Source organism: Lissotriton helveticus, chromosome 8 (genome assembly GCF_964261635.1).
Source record: "Lissotriton helveticus chromosome 8, aLisHel1.1, whole genome shotgun sequence".
Classification (NCBI taxonomy): Eukaryota; Metazoa; Chordata; class Amphibia; order Caudata; family Salamandridae; genus Lissotriton; species Lissotriton helveticus.
In genome coordinates, this window is record NC_136069.1 from 618,732,884 (window position 1) to 618,752,899 (window position 20,016).

The window sequence follows — 20,016 nt, forward strand, 5'->3', positions numbered from 1 at the left end:
GGGTCAAGAAGTCCGGAACCAACTCTTCCCACAGGGAGAAGAGGTAGAACCGGGTGCAAGGCCCACTGAAAGAAGCGGACAAGGCAGGATGACAGTCCCACTAAGGCCCCAAGAAGGCACAACCGTGCAGAGAAAACAATAGGTCGGCACCGGCAAGCTCTGCCAGATGCCAAGGGCACCACAGAACGAAGCACTCAGAGCAAGCCAAATGCCAGCCGAAGACAGAGAGCAGGAAGGCGAAGAAGAGTCCGGACATGCCCTAGGGAGGAGACCGCACACACGGCCCAAAAAGAAGTGGGACTGGACAGGACCATGACGCCAGGCCACGGACAGCAGGCCAGACCAGGCAAACAGCGCAGCGACCCCAGAGAAGAACACCCTGGGGCGTAACTCAAGCTAGTCAAAGCCATCATCAATAAGATTTGATCTGCAACATACCATAACGCCACGGAGAGCAGAAGCCAGCAGGCGACCACAGCTCCCCAGCATATAACAGGGCTATATAACAGCCACCCGTACCTAACATAGGGCAGGCGACATCCCAAGACATGGGAACTTCTTAGTAAAAAACTTCAGCAGGAGAGGACAACAGAAAAGACCTGCGGCAAAAACCCTGCAGAAGTCTTATTAAGCAACCAGAGAGGGAAACACAGAAGTACCCAATCTCAGGGCCAGCATGGTGTAGGAAACCCAAAGCAAAAACACACAGTCAAGAAGGGCTGGCCAGCAGACAACAGAGCCACAGTCCCAACATGGAGGACTCGAGTGGCCACAAAGCACACAGAACAGACAACTGGGGAGACCCGCCCCAATGGAAAAACACCTCAAAGAACCAGATCAACTCGCACCTAACTGATTTGGAGGAGGAGGTGGAGGAGGACGACGACGAAGCCCTGCCAAGAATCTCTGGATGGCTGAGTCCGAAGGGGCATGTAACAAAAAAGCACCATCGAAGGGAAGGTCCACCAACGTTCTCCGGGAACACACTGTCCCGAAGCCAGGCATGGTGACGAAGGGCAACTGAAGAAGCCATGGCACGACCCAGCAGTTCCGAGATGTCCACAGCGGAGCGAAGAATAAACGCCGCCAGTTCCCGGCCATCCAACACATGGTGTCTCAAATCAACACAGACACCCTCTGAGAAGCATAAGACATAAGGGGCTCCGCCAAGTCCCACAAACAAGAAGTATCCCTAGCCAAAACACACAGCCTGTTAAGGGCCCCCAGAGCCGCACTGGTTGAGGCGAACATATTGCACTCCCAGGAGTCTAGTCAGCGGGCCTCCGTGATGGAAGAGACAACAGCGGCGGCAGAGAAGGAAAGGCAGTCTGCAAAAGGGGGCCTCTGGTAGGGGGGTGAAGGGAAAGACACACCGGATCACACGGCGCCGGATGATGGCCGCGCAGAAGGTGTTGGACCACCGGGTCCCCTGTAGCGAAACGGCCCCAAGTCCCCAAAAGAGAAGAATGGAGTGAACCCTCGAAGGGAAGCAACAGCTCCCTGCCACCAGAGCCCTGATGGAGATCTTCAAGAAGATGATCCGCGGGGAAATGGGTAGCTGGGTCACCCATGCGCACAATTCCCACTGCCATTGTAAAAATGTGCGAGCGACAGCCACACCCGCCTCCATAGGGCCCTGCAGAGGGGAAAGCAGCTCCTCGTTAGGAAACGGCTGCAAGCTAAGGCGGCCATCCCCCCCAAGCCAACCGTAGGAAGGAAAGGGCCAGGTCCGGAAAGAAGGACGAGGAGTGGGGAACATGAGGCTCCTCTGGCGAAGACCACGGCTGCGGAGACGGCGAGGAGCCGCCCTTAGACGATGTCGGTGAAAAAGCCACGACGCGGTGGCCCGTCTCCGGCGAGGATGACACCAGCAAACGCCAAACCTTTGGAGAAGAGGAGGCGTTCCGAAGACGAGTCAACGACCAGACATCGGCCTGGCGGCGTAGAGTCCGCAATCTGAGGCAGGACATAGTCGTCGTCCTGCGCCGGGAGAGACGCCCGGGCGGCCTCAGACATGGCGCATGGTGCACGAGATTTGGGCTGGGCCGGAGCGGCGGCGGTGAAGGAGCGGCGTCAAAAAGGCGCCCACCTAACCTCCAAAGAGGAGGTTAGGTGGGCGCCAGAGTGGAGGGACGAGAGGGACCCGGGGAGGGACAAGGAGTACCCCGCCAGCCTCGACCCCGGGGTGAGTGGGGCCCTCCGCCGACCCCAGTGGCGCCACCTTGGCCAGCATCCGCAGGAGCCGAAGCGGGTCACCCCAGCCAAGAAAGCCGCCTGTCCAGAGCCCCGGCGACCTCCCGCAACACCACAGGGATTCCCGCGGGAGTTTGGGGCGAAGCAGAGGCACTGTGGTCCGAATGAGGGACCCCAGAAGGGCCGCACACCAACGGCACCACATTCTCCGAACCTGGATTTGAGCCAGTCGGCACTGCGGCCGGAGCGACTGGTGACGCCACGGAGGGCCCCGCACACTGCAAGGGATCTGCTGACGTCCCAGAAGGGGAAGGAGGAGGGGGAGAAGCCAGCGAGACTTGCAAAGCCGCCGCATATGTCTCCATCTGGGCTCTAGTCGCCCCCACACCAGGAAAACGGCGGATAAGCGGACGACTCGTTGGGCCGGACGACTCGTGGGGCCGGACGACTCGTGGGGCCGGACGACTCGTGGGGCCGGACGACACGTGGGGCCGGACGACACGTGGGGCCGGACGACACGTGGGGCCGGACAACGCGCGGAGAGCCCACGCCCCAGACAGGCCGGAAACCGACCCTCGGGGACAAACTGCCACACTTACTGATAGGCGAGCAAAGCTCTTGCGACCAGGGAGAAGGACGATGTCGACGAGGAAGGTAGCGGGTTCGAGAACCCTCCGCATGTTTCATCCGGCGCTCCCGCCGGGACTTCGGTTTCATCTGCTGGCACGCCTCACAATCAGTGGAGTCATGGTGTTCCCCCAAACACCACATGCAGAATGAGGTGAGGATCCGTCGCCGACATCGGGTGTCCACAAGACGAGCATGTCTTAAAGCCCGAAGGCATTCACACACTGTTCCCACACACACGCAATAGCGAAAGGGAAAGGCCTAAACAGGCCCAGAGCACGATCCGGATCCGCGTTGCACACGGAAAAGGAAAAAACTGACGTAGGTGCGCTGGGGTGGGACTTATGTGACCTCGCTGACATTGTCCTACGTACGCGGACAATGCCTGGGCAGAGTCACATGATGCCATCCCCCTGGCGAGCCAGTATGCAGGGCAAAAAAAATTCCGGGTCCTGTCTTATGCCTGGAGATAATTCTACGTGAAGGAATCTGCGGCTAGTAGTCTCTATCAGATATAATGCACACTGACAAAACAGAGGGAAAGAAGTCTGTCGGAATGACCAGAATCGAAGCTCCGGATCTGCGTCGGAAGGAGCGGAAAGAAAGGAGCTGATGCCAGTGTGTGGAGGTGGTGCATAAGTGGGGGAGAGGGGCCCAACATCACATACAGGGTGGGACATCTGGAGTAATTCACCAGGTGAGGTATCTGAGGTTACAAGTCTGTCAGAAACCACAGGTAGTCGTGCGCAGGGTGGATCAGGATATTAAAGTAAGCATCTTTCAGATGGAGAACTGTGATGAAGTTGCCTTTCCACAGCAAAGGGATGACTTCCTGCAAGTTGACTACATGAAAGAGTTCTGAATATATGAACCTGTTTAATGATCGAAGGTCTAGGGGCAATCTGAGGGTGCTGTTCTTTCTGGGAACTAAAAGTGAAGGGAGAACACCCCCTGGCCGTGGTTGATTCAATCATACTAACTACATGACCCCTTTTGCAAGAGTGCTTGAACCTCTTCCTCCAAAAGGCAAAGATGACCTGAGTTAAGGAATTGGAGGCAGGGAGGTATGTTGTGATGTGGGCTGTGAAATTCGAGGAATCATCCTTCCTGTATAAAGGAAAGTACCTAATGATCTAAAGTGATTTTTTCTCACTGAGGTAGAAAGTGCACCAATCTTCCCCTGACACGTGTCGAGGAGAGTCAGTGCTTTCCAAAAGAGTAACCCTTTAGTGCAAATACTCCAACACTAACACACCCATTCTGCCTGTATGGACCCCTATTAGGGGATTTAGGTTATTGGTGGTCATCAAAGGCCTCCTAGTATATCTGATAAGGATATCTTTGATTAGAGCTTCCTGTCTTGGACTCTTCTCTGAATTGCTGCTTCTTGTAAGATGCCCTGGAACAGGGGGACTGAAGGGCACCTAGAGACTTAGAAATGTATCTATCCTTTTTAATCTTCTTGAGAATCTGATCCACATGAGAGCCGAACTGATGCTCACTGTCAAAAGGTACATTGAGGAGGTGCTGTTGCAATTCAGGTCCTAACCCAGACATCCTAAGCCATACATGTCTGTCAAGGAAAACAAGAAAGCCTATATCTCCTATGAGGCTAATAGCAATTGTAAATTGAGCTTTACCAGTTGACCAAGTTGTTCGCTATGTTCTTCTCCGAGAAAACAATTTTATTCTTTTCATTATACCCACTGCAGAGGTTTCGAATGTATTCCTGATCTAAGGCACCCAAAGGATCATTCCTTTTGAGACATTTTCATCCCTCAATCTCTGCTGCCATCTCGCCCACCCCGCAATAACCATCATATATTAAGATGTTGACATTAGCCTTATGGGATATGGCCCCTATACAGCCTGTGTCAGCCCCTTTTCTCCAACTTTTCCCCTCAGCTCTTAAAGGGAGACAGAACGGTTTGTCTTTTGTAAATGTTTGAGATTTGTTAAATTATTTTTATTTTTGTGTTTTAGCAAGAGGTTTTTCTCAAACGCGACTGGTAAAGTTTCAAATAATTGAAACAAAAATACTGCCTCTGCCCCCGATTTACCCGAAGTGAGCAAATGTGACATGCAAAAGATATGGCCTAAGAACGTGTACATATTACATGTGGTCATTAGGTGGTAATAACTGTTAATATGTCTCTGGCTAGACCTAGTTTTTACATTCTTACACAGCACCTAATTAGGGCGCAAAGGATATTAATAAGAATCCTAAAATGCCCTGACATTACTTTGAGACATACGCCTCCACAAAAGTGTTTGATAACCAAGAAAATGCTGCATTCACATCAACAATGTGTGTACTAAAACAATGTTGTCTATACACATACATCACTTATGAAAGCTTATTTTAAATTGTTCTTGGCTAACAAGATGCATCACTGAGCGACTAGCATTCTAAAGAGATTAGGCAATGTAATTATTACCCACCACTGATACAGTTCTTGCAAAAGAGCGCTTTAATATATGCACTGGTTCACTGGTTTGCTGCTTTCCTTTTGAAGAACTGCCATCACTTGTTGGTAGCCTGCAACAAAATGAGAAAGTATTATTGACAAAAGAGGGTTGCGATTTAAGATAAGCCATTTGCCTTCAGTAACATTCCTTCACATGCAAATGCATCATTTAATAAAATGCAATGTGTAGCATGGTAATTCATAAATATTTGCACAGCAGCACCAACAGAAGTGCCAAGCAGGTATAGCAATCCACCTCCCTAGCAACAATTCCAATAAGTTCAGAAAAAGCAAGATCACTGTATATTTAGAGAAAACTGTGTTCCTTTAATGTGGTTCTGACTAATTTCCTCTCTCTACAGAATCCAAATATTGTTGGTAGAAAATATAAAAAAAATATGTTTTCATGTTTGCCATGTATCACAAATTCACATCAAAGGATGCACTTCCTTACGAAGAACTGGCAAATCAGTGCTAAGGGCAATGGAGGCATAAGTGGGGGGAGAGAGACCACAAAGCTATGTTGCAGCACTGCCTAGCTATATGGTAAAAGGTAGTAGTCTGACAAATGTAGAAGAGAACATTATCCGTCTGTAGAGTCAAAGTGGACACCAAACCACCTGGGAAATAGACACCAAACCATTCAGGAATTTTAATGCATGCAGTTCAACATTTAAACTGCCCATTTAGGGACTGCCTTCTCCTTCCAAGTGTCATGAACATTCTGTATTTTTGCCCTCAGCGGTCCTCTCACTTTGATATGATATATATTTTTGTTAGTCAAATAATCAAAAAATGTACAATTGACTTCATCAAATGCATTTTCTTGACATGTGTGGTTCTTCAATTGTTTCATGAACATTTTGTGTTTCAACCAGTCAGAATAGTGTTTGCATTGACTTGACACAGGCACAAAGATGTTATCTGATACACCATCTTATCAATCAAGTGCAAGCACATCGCATTTGAATCCAAATGTGCAGCAGACAAGGAGGCAGTACTCTTACTTTGATGAAAGCTGTATCTACCATGAATGCCAGATCTGAGGGACCAGTAGCCTCAAAGACTGACTCAACTTGTAGAAGCCTGTGCTTAGAATCGTACAAGTTACTTACCTTCGGTAACGATGCATCTGGTGGAGACGATTGTAGCCGCAGATTCCTTAACATAGAATTATCCCCAGGCGTGAGAATGGATCCGGAAATTTTTCTTTGCCACAGCATCTCTGAGTGCCGGGGTCGGTACCGGATGACTCCGTCCTGACGTTTTCCGCTGGCGTGACTCAGCGAGGTCACATAAGCCCCAACCTGGCGCGCTGACGTCAGTTTTCTTTGGAAAACTTTTCCGCGCAACAACGCGGAGCCAACACAAACAAAACTGTGGAGAGTATAGGAACAGTGTGCGAAAAAGCAGTGAAAACAGAAAAGGGAGGAACGAAAGGTGAGGGACAGCACCAGTTAAAAAAGAGCCTGGCACTAAGGTACAGAAAGCCATCGCAAAGAAATAGCAGAGCACCGCTCTGAGGAGCAACCTTGCAAAGCTAAGGCGACATCCTCCCTGGAGGCAGAAAAACATGTGAAAAACGTCATCGCAGACGATAGAGAGTCTACAATCACAATCCACAACAGTGAAGGCAATTACCTCAAGATAACACCATCAAGGAGGGTTGTATCCCCTGGAAGGAGGTAAAGGCTGAGGTACAGCCAGAAGACCCCAACTCAGAGGACCGCAGAGGAATCAGAAACCCCAACCAATTAAAAGGGAAGATGAGTAAAAGTAGGCCCCCACACTGGAAAAAACCAGGGTGTAGGGATGTATAAGTACACATGAACCAACCGACCTTGTACCAGCAAGGAAGGGCTGGAACAATTGAACAGAACAAAGCATCCAGTCAGGAAGGAAATGAAGAGGACACTCACAGAAGACAAGCCACCCGGAGGGAGGCAAGTGCAGAAAACCAAGATGGGTCCTCGCAGAATGGGGAGGAAGGGTGGGTCATGAAGGAATCTGCGGCTAGAATTGTCTCTACCAGATACAATGGTACCGAAGGTAAGTAACTTGTACATCTGATAGAGACTACTTGCCGCAGCTTCCTTAATGTAGAATAGATACCCTAGCCATACCCAAAGGGGAGGAGGGCCTACAAGAGAACCTCCCTAGTTAGTAAGAAACACAGGGCCCCAGCAGGGGATGTGTCATAGGGACAAGAAGGGCGGCCCAGCCCCCACCAAGCATAAGTAAGCAAGAACAAGGTGAAGGGAAGGCCAGGATAACCCAAGCCAATCCAAGGTACAAGGGACATCCGCCAGAAAACCCCGGAGGGACAGACAGCGCGAGAGGAGTACCAGGGAAGAAAATAACCACCCCAAACTCCAAGGAGAAGAGGCAGAAACGGAGGCAGAGCCTGCCGCAGGTGAACACACACACACACACACACACACACACAGCGAAAGGGACAGCTAAACAAGAATCAGCTTAGAGGCAGTGGACAAGGCAGGATCGGTTCCACAGCCAAGAAGCGCAGGCGTGAGAAGAAAGACACAGTCGCGCAAAGCTCCAGCAGAACAAGAGGCAGGAGCAAAAGGGTACACGCCAAGGCCCACGGCGGTGGACCATAATGAGCAGGTGTGCGCAGCTGGCAAATACCATGAAGCAGTGCGCCCAGAACAGGCCAAGCGCAAGACAAAGGCAGAGGCCAGGGAAATCCAGAACCACCACCAAAGGAGGACCATTCCAGAGACACAAACCGACCCACGAAAAGAAGTGGGACCAGCCAAAAGAGAAAGAGGAGAAATACGTAAGACGGACCCAAGCCGTCAACCAGAACACTGGAAAATACTAGAAGAATCCTAGCCCCCCTGGAACACAAGACGGAGGACCAGGCCAAAACGCCGGACAAGAGGGCAGAAACACCACAATACGACGCTGTAGACGGCATACCAAAGCCGGTCTAGCGATGTAGCGGATACTGAGAATGACAGAACCTGGAGCAGCCCAAGCTGCGCCAAGACAAAGACAAAAGACAGCACTAGCGGTATACAGTGATGCCAAGAAAGGCGAGGAACCCGAAAAAGGGTGTCCACATCCTCCCAGCTTAGGACAGAGCTATACAACAGCTACCCACTTAGGATATGACACGTCCCAAAGAGAACATGGGAACACCTCTTAAGGAAAAAATCCCGCAGCAGAGGACAAGAACATGAAGGACCTGCGGGTAGTACCACAGACGGCTTACCAATCAGCCCAAAAAATAAACATATGGCCCAACCTGAGGACCTATACAGTTTTACCAACAGCCAAAAACCACAAAAGCCATAGGAGCTGTACCAGCAGCCAACAGCACAGAGGGGCCAACCTAAGGACGCCGAAGGCACGTCAAACCACACAGAACACACAGACGGGCCAACCGAAACACTAGACCCAAGAAAAAAGGTGGAATAACGCCTCCCATAAAAGCACAGGAGGACAAGGAGCCGCTGAAAGGCGGGGTCCGCATGGGTGTTAAACAAAAGAACCCCATCAAAAGGAAGGTCAACCAGACGCTCCCAAATATTCTCTGAAAAAACGCCATCCCGCAAACAAGCATGGCGGCGGGGAGCCACGGAACACGCCATAGCGCTGCAGAGAGCATCAGAAACATCCAAGGGCGAACGAAGAATAAACGCGGCCAACTCCTGACCATCCAATACATGGTGCCGCAGATCAGCGCAGACACCTTCGTGGAAGACACAAGACAGAAGGGACTCCACTGAATCCCACAAGCTGGAGGTAGCCCTGGCCAATACACAAAGCGTGTTGAGCACTTGCAAAGCAGCACTAGAGGAAGCGAAGATGTTACGCCCCTATGAATCCAACCACCTGGCCTCCCGTGACGGAGGAAACAACACCAAAGGGAAGGAAGCAAAAGCAGTCTGCAGAAGAGGGCTCTGGGTAGAAGGGTGGAAAGAAAAGCAGACTGGGTCGTGCTGAGAAAGACGGTGGCGGTGCAGGAGCGGCTGAGGCACTGTATCACCCGTGGCAGGACACCCCCAGGCTCCCAGAAGACAATTGTGGAGCGAAGTCTCGAATGGAAGAAGCAGCTCCCGTCCACCAGAGCCATGGTGGAGAACCTCTAAGAAATGGTCCGTAGGGAATGGGTTGACGGGGTCGCCCATCTACAAAATGCCAGCAGCCGTGGAAATGGCCCAGACAAAAGCTGCACTAGCTTCCGTAGGGTGAGAGCAATTCCTCCGTGGGCCACGGCTGTAAGCTAAGCCGTCCATCCCAGAGTCCAGCTGGAGGAAGAAACGGCCAGCCCTTGAAAGATGGAAGATCCACGGACAAGTGGTGGGCCTGAGGGGTCTCGGGGGAAGGTGGAAAAGCCTGCGGAGCAACCAACCGCGAGTTGTGGAAGAGCAGGTCCAGGGGCTGTGGTCGGGGGGACGGCGAAGAGCCCTCCCTGGTAGACGCTGGGGAGAAAGCAACGACGCAGCGTCCCGTCTCCGGGGAAGAGGAGACAAGAAGATACCAACCCTCCGGAGAGGAGGTGACCTCTGGAGACGAGTTGATGACCCGACACCGGCACGGCGCCGTGGAGTCGACCACCGGTGCCGACCTCCACCACCACTTGCATCCTAGGAGAATGGGTGGGGTCGGAGCCAGGGCGGCTAAAGAGCGGTGCCAAAAAGGCACCGACTCGACCTCCGACGAGGCAGCCGCCTGCGTAGAGGTCCAAGAGGGACCCGGGGAGGCACCCCGGCTAATAGCCACCACCTGCGGTGCTGCCAGGGCCGACAGCCGTCGGCGCCTGAACGGCTTTGGCTCGGCCTCCAGCAAGGTAGTCGCCTGCCCAGAGGACCGGGGGGACTTGGGGACGAACCGTGAGTCCCGGTGACCTCCTGCGACACCACAGGGACCCCCTAGGGGGTTTGCGGTGAGACAGACGCCATGGGTAGAAGAGGGGAACCCTGTAGGGCTGCACCTTAACGACAGCACACCCCCAAAACCTGAAGCCGAACTAGTCTGCGCTGGGGTCGAAGCCGACGCCGACGCACCTGGGGCCTCGGTGAAGGACGATTTAGTGGGTGTCGGCGGTTTCTAGACCCTTCCGTAGGGGACGAACACGGTGATGACGCCGATCTCGGCAAGCAGGCCGAAAGTAGTTTTATCCGGCGCTCCGGCCGGGACTTCGGCTTCAGATACTGGCAAGCGTCGCAGTCTGTAGAATCATGGTGCTCGCCCAAACACCACATACAAATAGGGTGAGGGTCCGTGGCCGACATCTGACGCATACAAGTACACGTCTTGAAGCCAGAAGGTATTCGCACACTGTTCCTCAACACAAAAGCATAAAAAGAAGGCCTGAAAACATGTCAGGGACATGATCCGGATCTGCGTTGCACGCGGAAAAGAAGGAAACGGACGTCAGCCCGCCGGGGTGGGGCTTATGTGACCTTGCTGACATCACGCCCGTGGACGACGTTAGGATGGGGTCACATGGTACCGCCCCCGGCGCGCAGAGATGCTGTGGCAAAGATAATGTTCTGGATCCAGTCTCACCCCTAGGGATAATTCTGTCAAGGAATCTGCGGCTAGAAGTCTCTATCAGATAATCCTTCTTAGGCCACAAGTGTGGAGTGAAGCTACTGACCAATTTACCAGACCTCCTATAGCAAATCTTACTGCAAGAGGACTACAGTACTCTGGTAACTGAAGACGACCACCAGATTTAGCACACAAATGTTAACTCTAGAAAGAGTATCCTCTTCAATCCCATCCAGACCATTATGCTCTCCATGACTTCATTGAAGAATACTGTCCTGGAAATCCCCATGAGGTCATATTTCCTCAAGAGTGGATGGGAAGGAAGTGGCCAGTGTCCTCGAAGGTCTCATTGTAGGGGGAGCTGAAGATCCATAGTCTGCTTGCTGAACCAGGAAATTTGGAACATGAGCATGTTCGACTATGGTGTAGTCAGGGCTTACATTGGATCAAAAAACGAATCTTCATTGTCCAGAATGGTTTTGATCCAAATAATTGGACCTTTTTTCAGTTTTTACAAACTCTTCTGAATCGGGTGACTTAGTGGAAGTCAAAGAGGAAATGCCGTGAATTACCCGAAGGGTGAAAATCCACCAAAGACTTTGCTCTCGTTTTCAGTGAGGGCACTGACAACTGTCCTTTAACACAATCATAACTAGAGGGGCAAGTCCACAACTGCCAAAGATCAAGGGGATAATTTTTCTTGTGTAGGACAATTGGTACAGTTAAGAAGTGCCTGCGTAGATGCTGCATTGCCCCTCCAGAAAGCTGCAATAAAGATGTTGTTCTTAATCACTCAGCCTCATAGCTCAAGAGATAGCCGAGATGGAGTGAGAATGTTTAACCCTGCTTGTTTATAACAGAACTCCATTGTCTCTAAAAACGTGCTAGCAATGTGCACCTCAGCTGTAACGAGAGAAGTGATTGTTATTTGAGCGATTGGAGGCCTTAAAGTTTGACATTTGAAAAGATGTGTTTCCTAAAGTCTTAAGAAGAGAGAGTTCACAATTCTTCTGGATATAAGAGTTTTCTTGAACTTCAGATTCAAGTTGATCCCAGTGAAGGAGTAAAAAGATGAGGGCCCTTATTACCAGATGGACAAATAAAACTCCACTGATTCAGCCTTTCAAACACCATATAAATATTCTGATGTCTTGAAGGGTAATTAGCAATAGTTTCAGCAATACCGCTGACATCCAATAGGTAATTCCCAGCAATTTAGAGCCACTATAAACGTTTTTTGGAAGAGGTTAAATGAAGACTCCTTGATATTTTTGGAGAAATGCAGGTTGGTGAACAGGGTGTAAGTTTCCTCCATAGTCAGGGCCTTTATCAGTGAGTCCTTGAAGTAAGAGTGAAGTTCATGCACGCTAGGAGGCTGTTGCACACAGCACCTACACGCACCCACCCATCCACACATACAGGAATGGAGTGCATCTATGCTGATGGAGACCACATTATGGCAAACTTTAAATCCTAATGATGTTGCTTCCCCATGGGGTAATACAAACAGGCATGTTGGAGGTCTGTACATTCCAAGTAATACTGGAGTCTATACATGTTAACCAGTCCCATTGGTTGCTTAGGGAAATGTGTCTGCAAAAGGGAATGGGCTAAAGCCTCAGAGGTCTGGGGTAGGCCCTCAGCCCCAAGTCTTTTCGGGGACAGAAATTCCTAGAGTAAAACCCTAGCCTTCTGTATGTACACCCAATTTGATATATTCTTGGAGAAGTTATTGAATATTTTTTTGCAGCTGTTCTAGAAAATATTTTGTAATTTTTGGAGGAAAGAGTGGGAACTAGAGTAAAGTTCAAGTGAGTTAAGCATTATATTAGCAAAAGCCTTTTTAAGTGCATAGCAAACACACAAAAGTGCTCCCATTATCTTTTGATGTGATCACATTTGTGAGTTGTATGGAGGTTCAACGGAAGACCTTCTGAAATATTCAGTACCCGTTGGTCTAGAGTAATGAAAGACACGAGTGTGAAAGGGGCAACGCCAAACTTCCAATAGGTGGACTGCTCACTGGTGAGGATAGAAGCTGATCTATTCCAATTAAGTCATGCAGATTATTGATAAACATCTACCGACCAATCATTCGTCCCTATTAAACTTGATATCTCGTTGCAGGACGTTAATGCCGTAATTAAAGCTAGTAAGAGTGGAAAGGCAGCCGGTCCCGACGGGATACCAATCGACCTCTACAAGTCAAACTTGGAGGTCTGGGGCCCCATTTTAACCAGAGTATTGCAAGGATGTTGCAAGAGAGGTTTCATTAAAACATGGTCCGAATCAATTATAGTCCCCATTTTTAAAAAGGGAGATTGAAATGATCCTGCCTGCTACCGTCCAATATCTTTGTTGGATTCTTTAATGAAGTTTGCAGGCAGGATTATTTTAGATCGTTAGCAGGGATGGACCGAAGAAGAAGAGATCTTAAGCGACGTCCAATATGACGTTAGGGCAGGTTTAGGTACAAACGAGCAGATTTTAAATTTAAGTATTTTAATTGGTAAATATACTAGGGCAAAATCTGAACAGCTTTATTTGGCCTTTGTAGACCTCTCCGCAGCTTTTGACCGTATAGACCACAACAAGTTATGGGGGGTGCTAAAGGAACTAAATGTTGATCCTGTTTTAATTCAATTTTTAAAGTATCTTTATATTGGAGCCACGACAAAGGTCTGCTATGGAAGTATGGGAGAGTGCACAGCCCCATTTAAAATTGAACAAGGCGTAAGGCAGGGATGTGTGTTGGCACCACTCCTGTTTTCTTTATATACCAACGCTTTGGAGCAGGGGTTGGTGTCACATACTAGGGACCCGCCATATGTAAATTCTCACCCCATCGCATCCCTCCTTTACGCCGATGATGCTGTGCTTATGGCCCGCAGTCAAATTGGCCTACAGAGGGCGCTTTCATTTTATTCTATCTTTATGGATAGGCTTGGCTTGAGATTGAATGCCAAGAAAAGTTTTGTAATGGCCTGCAGAGCAACTCAAAATAAATTAAGAAAATTCCAGGCGGGGGTGGGGTGGGTGGGTGTGGGGGGGGGGGGGGGGGGGGTGGAGCGAAGTTGAAACTATCCATTCATGTAATTGTTTGGGTGTGCTGTTTGACAGGATAGGTTCCTGGGCACCAGCGGTTAAGGCAAGGAATCTTTTATACATGAAGTCTATAGCGGCCCTTTTTAACTTTTCAAAAAAGTTAGGGGAAAGGCCTTTGGAAATCATGCTGAGGATTTCCCGTGCAAAATGTGGGAGTTTAGCCCTTTACGGGGCAGGAATCCGGGGATTCCAAGACTGTACCCTAATCCAGCGTACTGAAAATGCTTTTTGAGGTCTCTATTGAGCATTCCAATTAACGCATCTGTTTTTAATTGCCATTCTGAGCTGGGAGTCACACACATCTCTGACCTGATTAGGGCCCAGCCATCCCTCTTATGGCATAGAATTTGTACTACCCTAAATAGGGATATAATGAGGGATGCCATGAAACTTGATAATGCACGTAAAATTCTATGGCTAAAATATGTGGAAGATCTTATGCATGATATCAGCCACCCCGAATATTTTTCCCTGCCTGAAAGTTTGAATGTCATTAAACGTAAAGAGTTTAAAGGAATCATTATGGCCCATCTAGAAGATAATAGGCTAGCTCTTGCCTTGAACAAACCAACAGTGATCAAACATCAGCTGATTACAACCATGTGTAGCATCCAACCATACTTGCAATACGTACAGAGCAGATACAAAAGATTTCTCTTGACCAGATTTAGATTTGGGACTCTCCACCATCTGACCACAATCAATCATTCAATCAATACATTTATAGAGCGCACTACTCACCCGTAGGGTCTCAAGGCGCTAGGAGGGGGGGGGGTGCCGTTACTGCTCGAATAGCCAGGTCTTGAGCTTCTTCCTGAAGGAGAGGTGGTCTTGGGTCAGGCGCAGGTCGGTCGGGAGGGAGTTCCAGGTCTTGGCGGCCAGGTAGGAGAAGGACCTTCCTCCTGTTGTCGCTCTTCTGATGCGTGGGACGGCGGCGAGGGCGTGGCTGGATGATCTGAGGTGGCGCTTGGGAGCGTAGAAGTTGATTCGGTTGTTGAGGTAGCTCGGGCCTTGGTCGTGTAGGGCTTTGTGTGCGTGGGTGAGGAGGCGGAAGGTGATTCTTTTGTTGACGGGGAGCCAGTGCAGGTCTCTCAGATGTCCGGAGATGTGGCTGTTTCGTGGGATGTCGAGGATGAGTCTGGCTGAGGCGTTCTGGATCCGCTGGAGTCTCTTCTGGAGCTTGGCGGTGGTTCCGGCGTAGAGGGCGTTGCCGTAGTCCAGTCGGCTGGTGACGAGGGCCTGGGTGACAGTCTTCCTGGTCTCGGTGGGGATCCACCAGAAGATCTTCCGTAGCATGCGTAGGATGTTGAAGCATGACGAGGAGACGGCGTTGACTTGTCTGGTCATGGAGAGGGAGGAGTCCAGGATGAAGCCCAGGTTGCGTGCGTGGTCCGTCGGTTTGGGTGCGGTGCCCAGGACGGGGGGCCACCAGGAGTCGTCCCAGGCGGAGGGCGAGGAGCCCAGGATGAGGACCTCCGTCTTGTCTGAGTTCAGTTTCAGGCGGCTGGTCGTCATCCACTCGGCTACATCTCTCATCCCTTCGTGCAGGTTGGCTCTGGCGGCGGCGGGGTCATTGGTCAGGGAGAGGATCAGCTGGGTGTCGTCGGCGTATGAGATTATGTTGAGGTTGTGTTGGCGTGCGATGGCCGCGAGGGGGCTCATGTAGACGTTGAAGAGGGTGGGACTCAACGACGATCCTTGAGGGACGCCGCAGATGACTTCGGTGGCCTCTGATTTGTACGGTGGTAGGCGGACTCTCTGTGTTCTTCCGTCGAGGAAGGAGGTGATCCATTCCAGTGCCTTCTCCTGGATTCCGATGTTGCTGAGGCGCTGCACTAGGGTGCGGTGGCAGACAGTGTCGAATGCCGCGGAGAGGTCCAGGAGGATGAGGGCCGCTGTTTCTCCGTTGTCCATCAGGGTTCGGATGTCATCGGTGGCGGCGATGAGGGCGGTTTCGGTGCTGTGGTTGGCTCGGAAGCCGGACTGTGAGGGGTCGAGGGATCCATTCGTCTCGAGGAAGGCGGCCAGCTGTTTGTTGACGGTCTTTTCGATGACTTTGGCCGGGAACGGGAGGAGCGAGATGGGACGGTAATTCTTGAGTTCGGTGGGGTCCGCTGTCGGTTCCTTGAGTAGAGCGCTGAGTTCTGCGTGCTTCCAGCTCTCCGGGAAGGTGGCGGTGTCGAAGGAGGTGTTGATAATGTCCCGCAGGTGGGGTGCGATGACGACGTCGGCCTTGTTGAAGACGTGGTGAGGGCAGGGGTCGGTCGGAGATCCGGAGTGGACGGAGTTCATTGTGCGGATGGTGTCTTCGGTGCTGATCGGAGTCCAGGCGCGGAGGGTGGTGGTGGGTGGCGTTGCTGCGGTTGTGGCGTGCGTCGGTTGGATGCTGAAGCTGTTGTGTATGTCCGCGATCTTGTTGTGGAAGTAGGAGGCGAGGGAGTTGCAGAGGTCTTGCGACGGGGTGATGTCGTTGTTTCCGGCGTTGGAGAGCTCTTTCACGATGTTGAAGAGTTCCTTGCAGTTGTGTGCGTTGTTGTCCAGCCGGTCCTTGTATGCGTTTTTCTTGGTGGCGCGGATCAGTTGGTGGTGTTTCCGGGTGGCGAGCTTGAGGGTGGTCATGTTGTCCATTGTTGGTTCCCTTCTCCATACTTTCTCGAGGGCTCGGCAGTTCTTCTTGGAGCTCTTGAGTTCGTCGGTGAACCAAGGGGTTTTTCTGCTGCCGGGTCTGCTGGGCGGGGCCCTCAGAGGGGCGAGTTCATCCGCGCAGTTGCTGATCCACTTCGTGAGGTTGTCGGCGGCCTGGCTGGGGTTCGCTGAGCTGGCAGGAGGGTGCTGGTTCAGGGAGGCGGTGAGCTGGTCGGCTGTGATCTTGTTCCAGCTTCTTCGGGCAACCTGCTGCTGGTGGTGGTGGATCGTCGTTCTTTTGAAGGTGAAGTGGACGCAGCTGTGGTCCGTCCAGTGGAGTTCTGTTGCGTGACTGAAGGCGATGTCTTTGCTGGATGAGAAGACGGCGTCGAGTGTGTGTCCGGCGAGGTGGGTGGGGGTGGACACCAGCTGCTTGAGTCCGAGGTTGGCGAGGTTGTCGAGCAGGGTGGTGGTGTTGTGGTCGCTGTTCTCCAGGTGGAAGTTGAGGTCCCCCAGGAGGATGTAGTCGGCGGAGGGGAGGGCATGCGGGCTGATGAAGTCGGCGATGTCCTCGCTGAATCGTGTGCGTGGTCCCGGGGGTCGGTAGATCAGGGTGCCTCTGAGGGTGGTCTTCAGGTCGGTGTGGATCTGGAAGTGCAGGTGTTCGGCGGTGGTTAGGGTGTCGTCGGTGTTGGTCGTGATGCGGATGGTGTCCCTGTGGATGATGGCGATGCCTCCTCCCATCTCCCCCGAGACCACTTACCCAAATATTAATGACTGGTCAAGAAACGTATGTCACTGCCCGTGTGACAACGTATCACAACAAAGTACGATCCACGTGGTTTTATTTTGTAAGTTTTACCTTACTGAAAGGCAAAGATGGTTAAAACCACTACTAAAAAAAGGGAGGGTGGAGGCAATGTCATCCTGCTTTTATTTACTTACAGATGCTGGACAGTTTTATTGTATTGGCTTGATGGCGGGATTTTTAAAGAATGTAATAAGGATCAGGAAAGTTAACAATTGGTGAACTCCGGGGAGAGTTCACTCGATAATCTTTCCAAATAATGAATCATATGTCTGAAAGTATAGTATGAAATTACTAGTGCAACCTAGTGGATTGTTGTACATAGATGTATTTAGATCGTGTTATTAGATGATGAATTTGTTTTTATGCATGTATGATTTTACTACTTGAAATCGAATAAAGCTCATTTGATTGATTGATTGATAACCATCTATGGAATTGACATAATGAGCAGCAGACCAATGCTTGAGACAAAATCTGCATTAACAGTACGGTGCATTGCACACATAAAATTTCTTTCCTTTCAAAGCCGGCATCCTAAGGCTATAATCTGAAAGGTCCGCCTGCCTAAGGCAATCTCCTTCCAATATCAGGACCTTTGTGATCCGGACCCCATGTGATAAGCTGGGTCAGCATTCTGGGCTTCACTCAATGGAGCACCTCTGCATGCAATAGGATACACAGTGCAAAAAGGGCAATTTGTGTCTTACAGATTACTAACAAAAAATCTGTCTTGAACTTCTGTATTAAATGCTCTCCTGTATTGAAGAGAGCCAGTGGTTCAGCCGAGGACTTCATAATTTTAAAATTAGTGTCTCTCATCAGCTTTAGCTATAATGTTTTTCTACCCATTGTAAAAATGTGCACAGAAGATGGAACGTCCCCTAATAAAGATAAGAATAAACCATGAAAGTGTCTGATGTTCAACATAACACCTACCCCATACTCCATCATGTGCCACACAGTCTACAGGACATGCTATGTCCCATACTTATAACTGGAAACTATTTATTTTTCTGGTGGAAGACTTCATGTAAAAAGCTAAAAATGATCCCACCCTGTGGCAATCTCCGATAAACAACAAGGGAATCCAGTTGAAGTTCATGCTTGTTTTGAACTCCTACACCTAACTGATACAAATATTTCTGGCTCAAGAAATCCGCAGCAGGCATTGGAAGTTATTTCGCATTTACCTAGCATTTGATGCCTTAATCAGTAGGCTCTCCATTTCCACGTAAAGTACACATCGAAGGGTCTAAGTGACTAACCTGTGGTTTCTGAAATCCTATCACTGACCATGATTCTTTGAGGGTTTGAAACCTGAAGTCTTCAGGCAAAGCATAATTCCAAAGAGGCAACAAATGAATAAAATAGCACAGTGCCGCAGTTAAATTGTTGGTGCAGCAAGGCATATATGTAGGAGGATGTTAATTCTGGTATCACTGCTAAAATATCCCTGCCAATGGAGCACTTCAGGGCCTTCTAGTGGCCACGCAATCTACAAGTTAGCAATCTGGCATTAGGCTACTTCATTAAAAATGTAAAAAAAATATTCAAATATTCTATCATTTCTGCCTTTCACCTCTATAATTTGGATACAAAGAATACCAACTTAAATATTTTTGAGATACAAGAAAGGTCACAGTTTAACAGCACAAATATCACCAATCGCTCAGATACTGTGAAAACAAAACACATCAAGAAGATATGAAGGACATTATTAGCTGCATAGCCTATTTTGAATTAACACATGTTCAAACTGATGTGGGCACAAAAGTAATGCTTGATTCTCAAAAACAAAAATACACCTATTTTTATCAACTTCATTTCACATTTATGATCATTATAGGAGCGCTTTCTTTCGAGAACTCTGAACAATGAGTGAACATGCTGGCAAACAAACTTCAATAACAGTATACATATGAATGAACACACTGATTTACACAAAAGTTACTTCTAACAACATTAGCTGTAATTAGCAATTACCTGTACAATAGTTGAGGTATCTGCCCAGCGTTGACATCTGTGCCATTGTTGGACTTCTTTGAGCTTTTAAACTGAAACACAACCCTGAAACAGCATATAATTATTTTGACAACAATCTGTTAAAAAACATTCTAGATTCTCATTAGTCTACAAAGGGTGGTACAGCACTCCCAACAAGCTGGAGTAACCTGGCTTATCTAAGTGCTCTACCTTAGCCTGTGCAGTGCTGAGGACATCTAAACCTTAATGGACTCCTACACAATGGGCTTAGTACAATGCTCAGAGTAGGGATATTGGTAGATGGCATCAGCCCGCTAAATTCCCAGGTGTGGTGGACCAAGAGTGTAGCAAATAAACAGAAATGTTTGAAGCTGAATGTTGGTGTAGGATATATATGGGTGATATTGTCCATTACATTTTTTTAAACCGGTAAATTGGTGCCTGTTGCAGCACAAGCCCCTCAAAATATGTGACAGCAGGGATACAAACATGGTAGGATACAGCAGCCATTTAAAGTCAACACATTCTCTATTTAAAAATAAAAAATGCCATGCCAGAGCCACGACAAAGTCTGCAGAAACAACAACTTCACAATTGCCTTGGTCTAATCAGAGGTTGATCCACATCGCAATTGCTTTTCACAATATATATATATATATATATATATATATATGTTATTTC

At 49.4% G+C, this 20,016-nt stretch overlaps 1 protein-coding gene across 5 annotated transcripts in view; it reads right to left on the reverse strand.

The window, feature by feature from the left end:
- Positions 1 to 20,016, reverse strand: part of MYCBP2 (MYC binding protein 2) — a 1,909,483-nt gene that overhangs the window by 1,326,960 nt on the left and 562,507 nt on the right. For all 5 annotated transcript variants that reach the window (XM_078657470.1, XM_078657469.1, XM_078657471.1 and 2 more), the window contains 2 exons: positions 19,336 to 19,419; positions 5,263 to 5,359 (listed from right to left, as the gene is read on the reverse strand). In XM_078657470.1, coding sequence (XP_078513596.1) covers positions 5,263 to 5,359; positions 19,336 to 19,419 — 181 coding nt within the window. The remainder of the gene's footprint in view (positions 1 to 5,262; positions 5,360 to 19,335; positions 19,420 to 20,016) is intronic.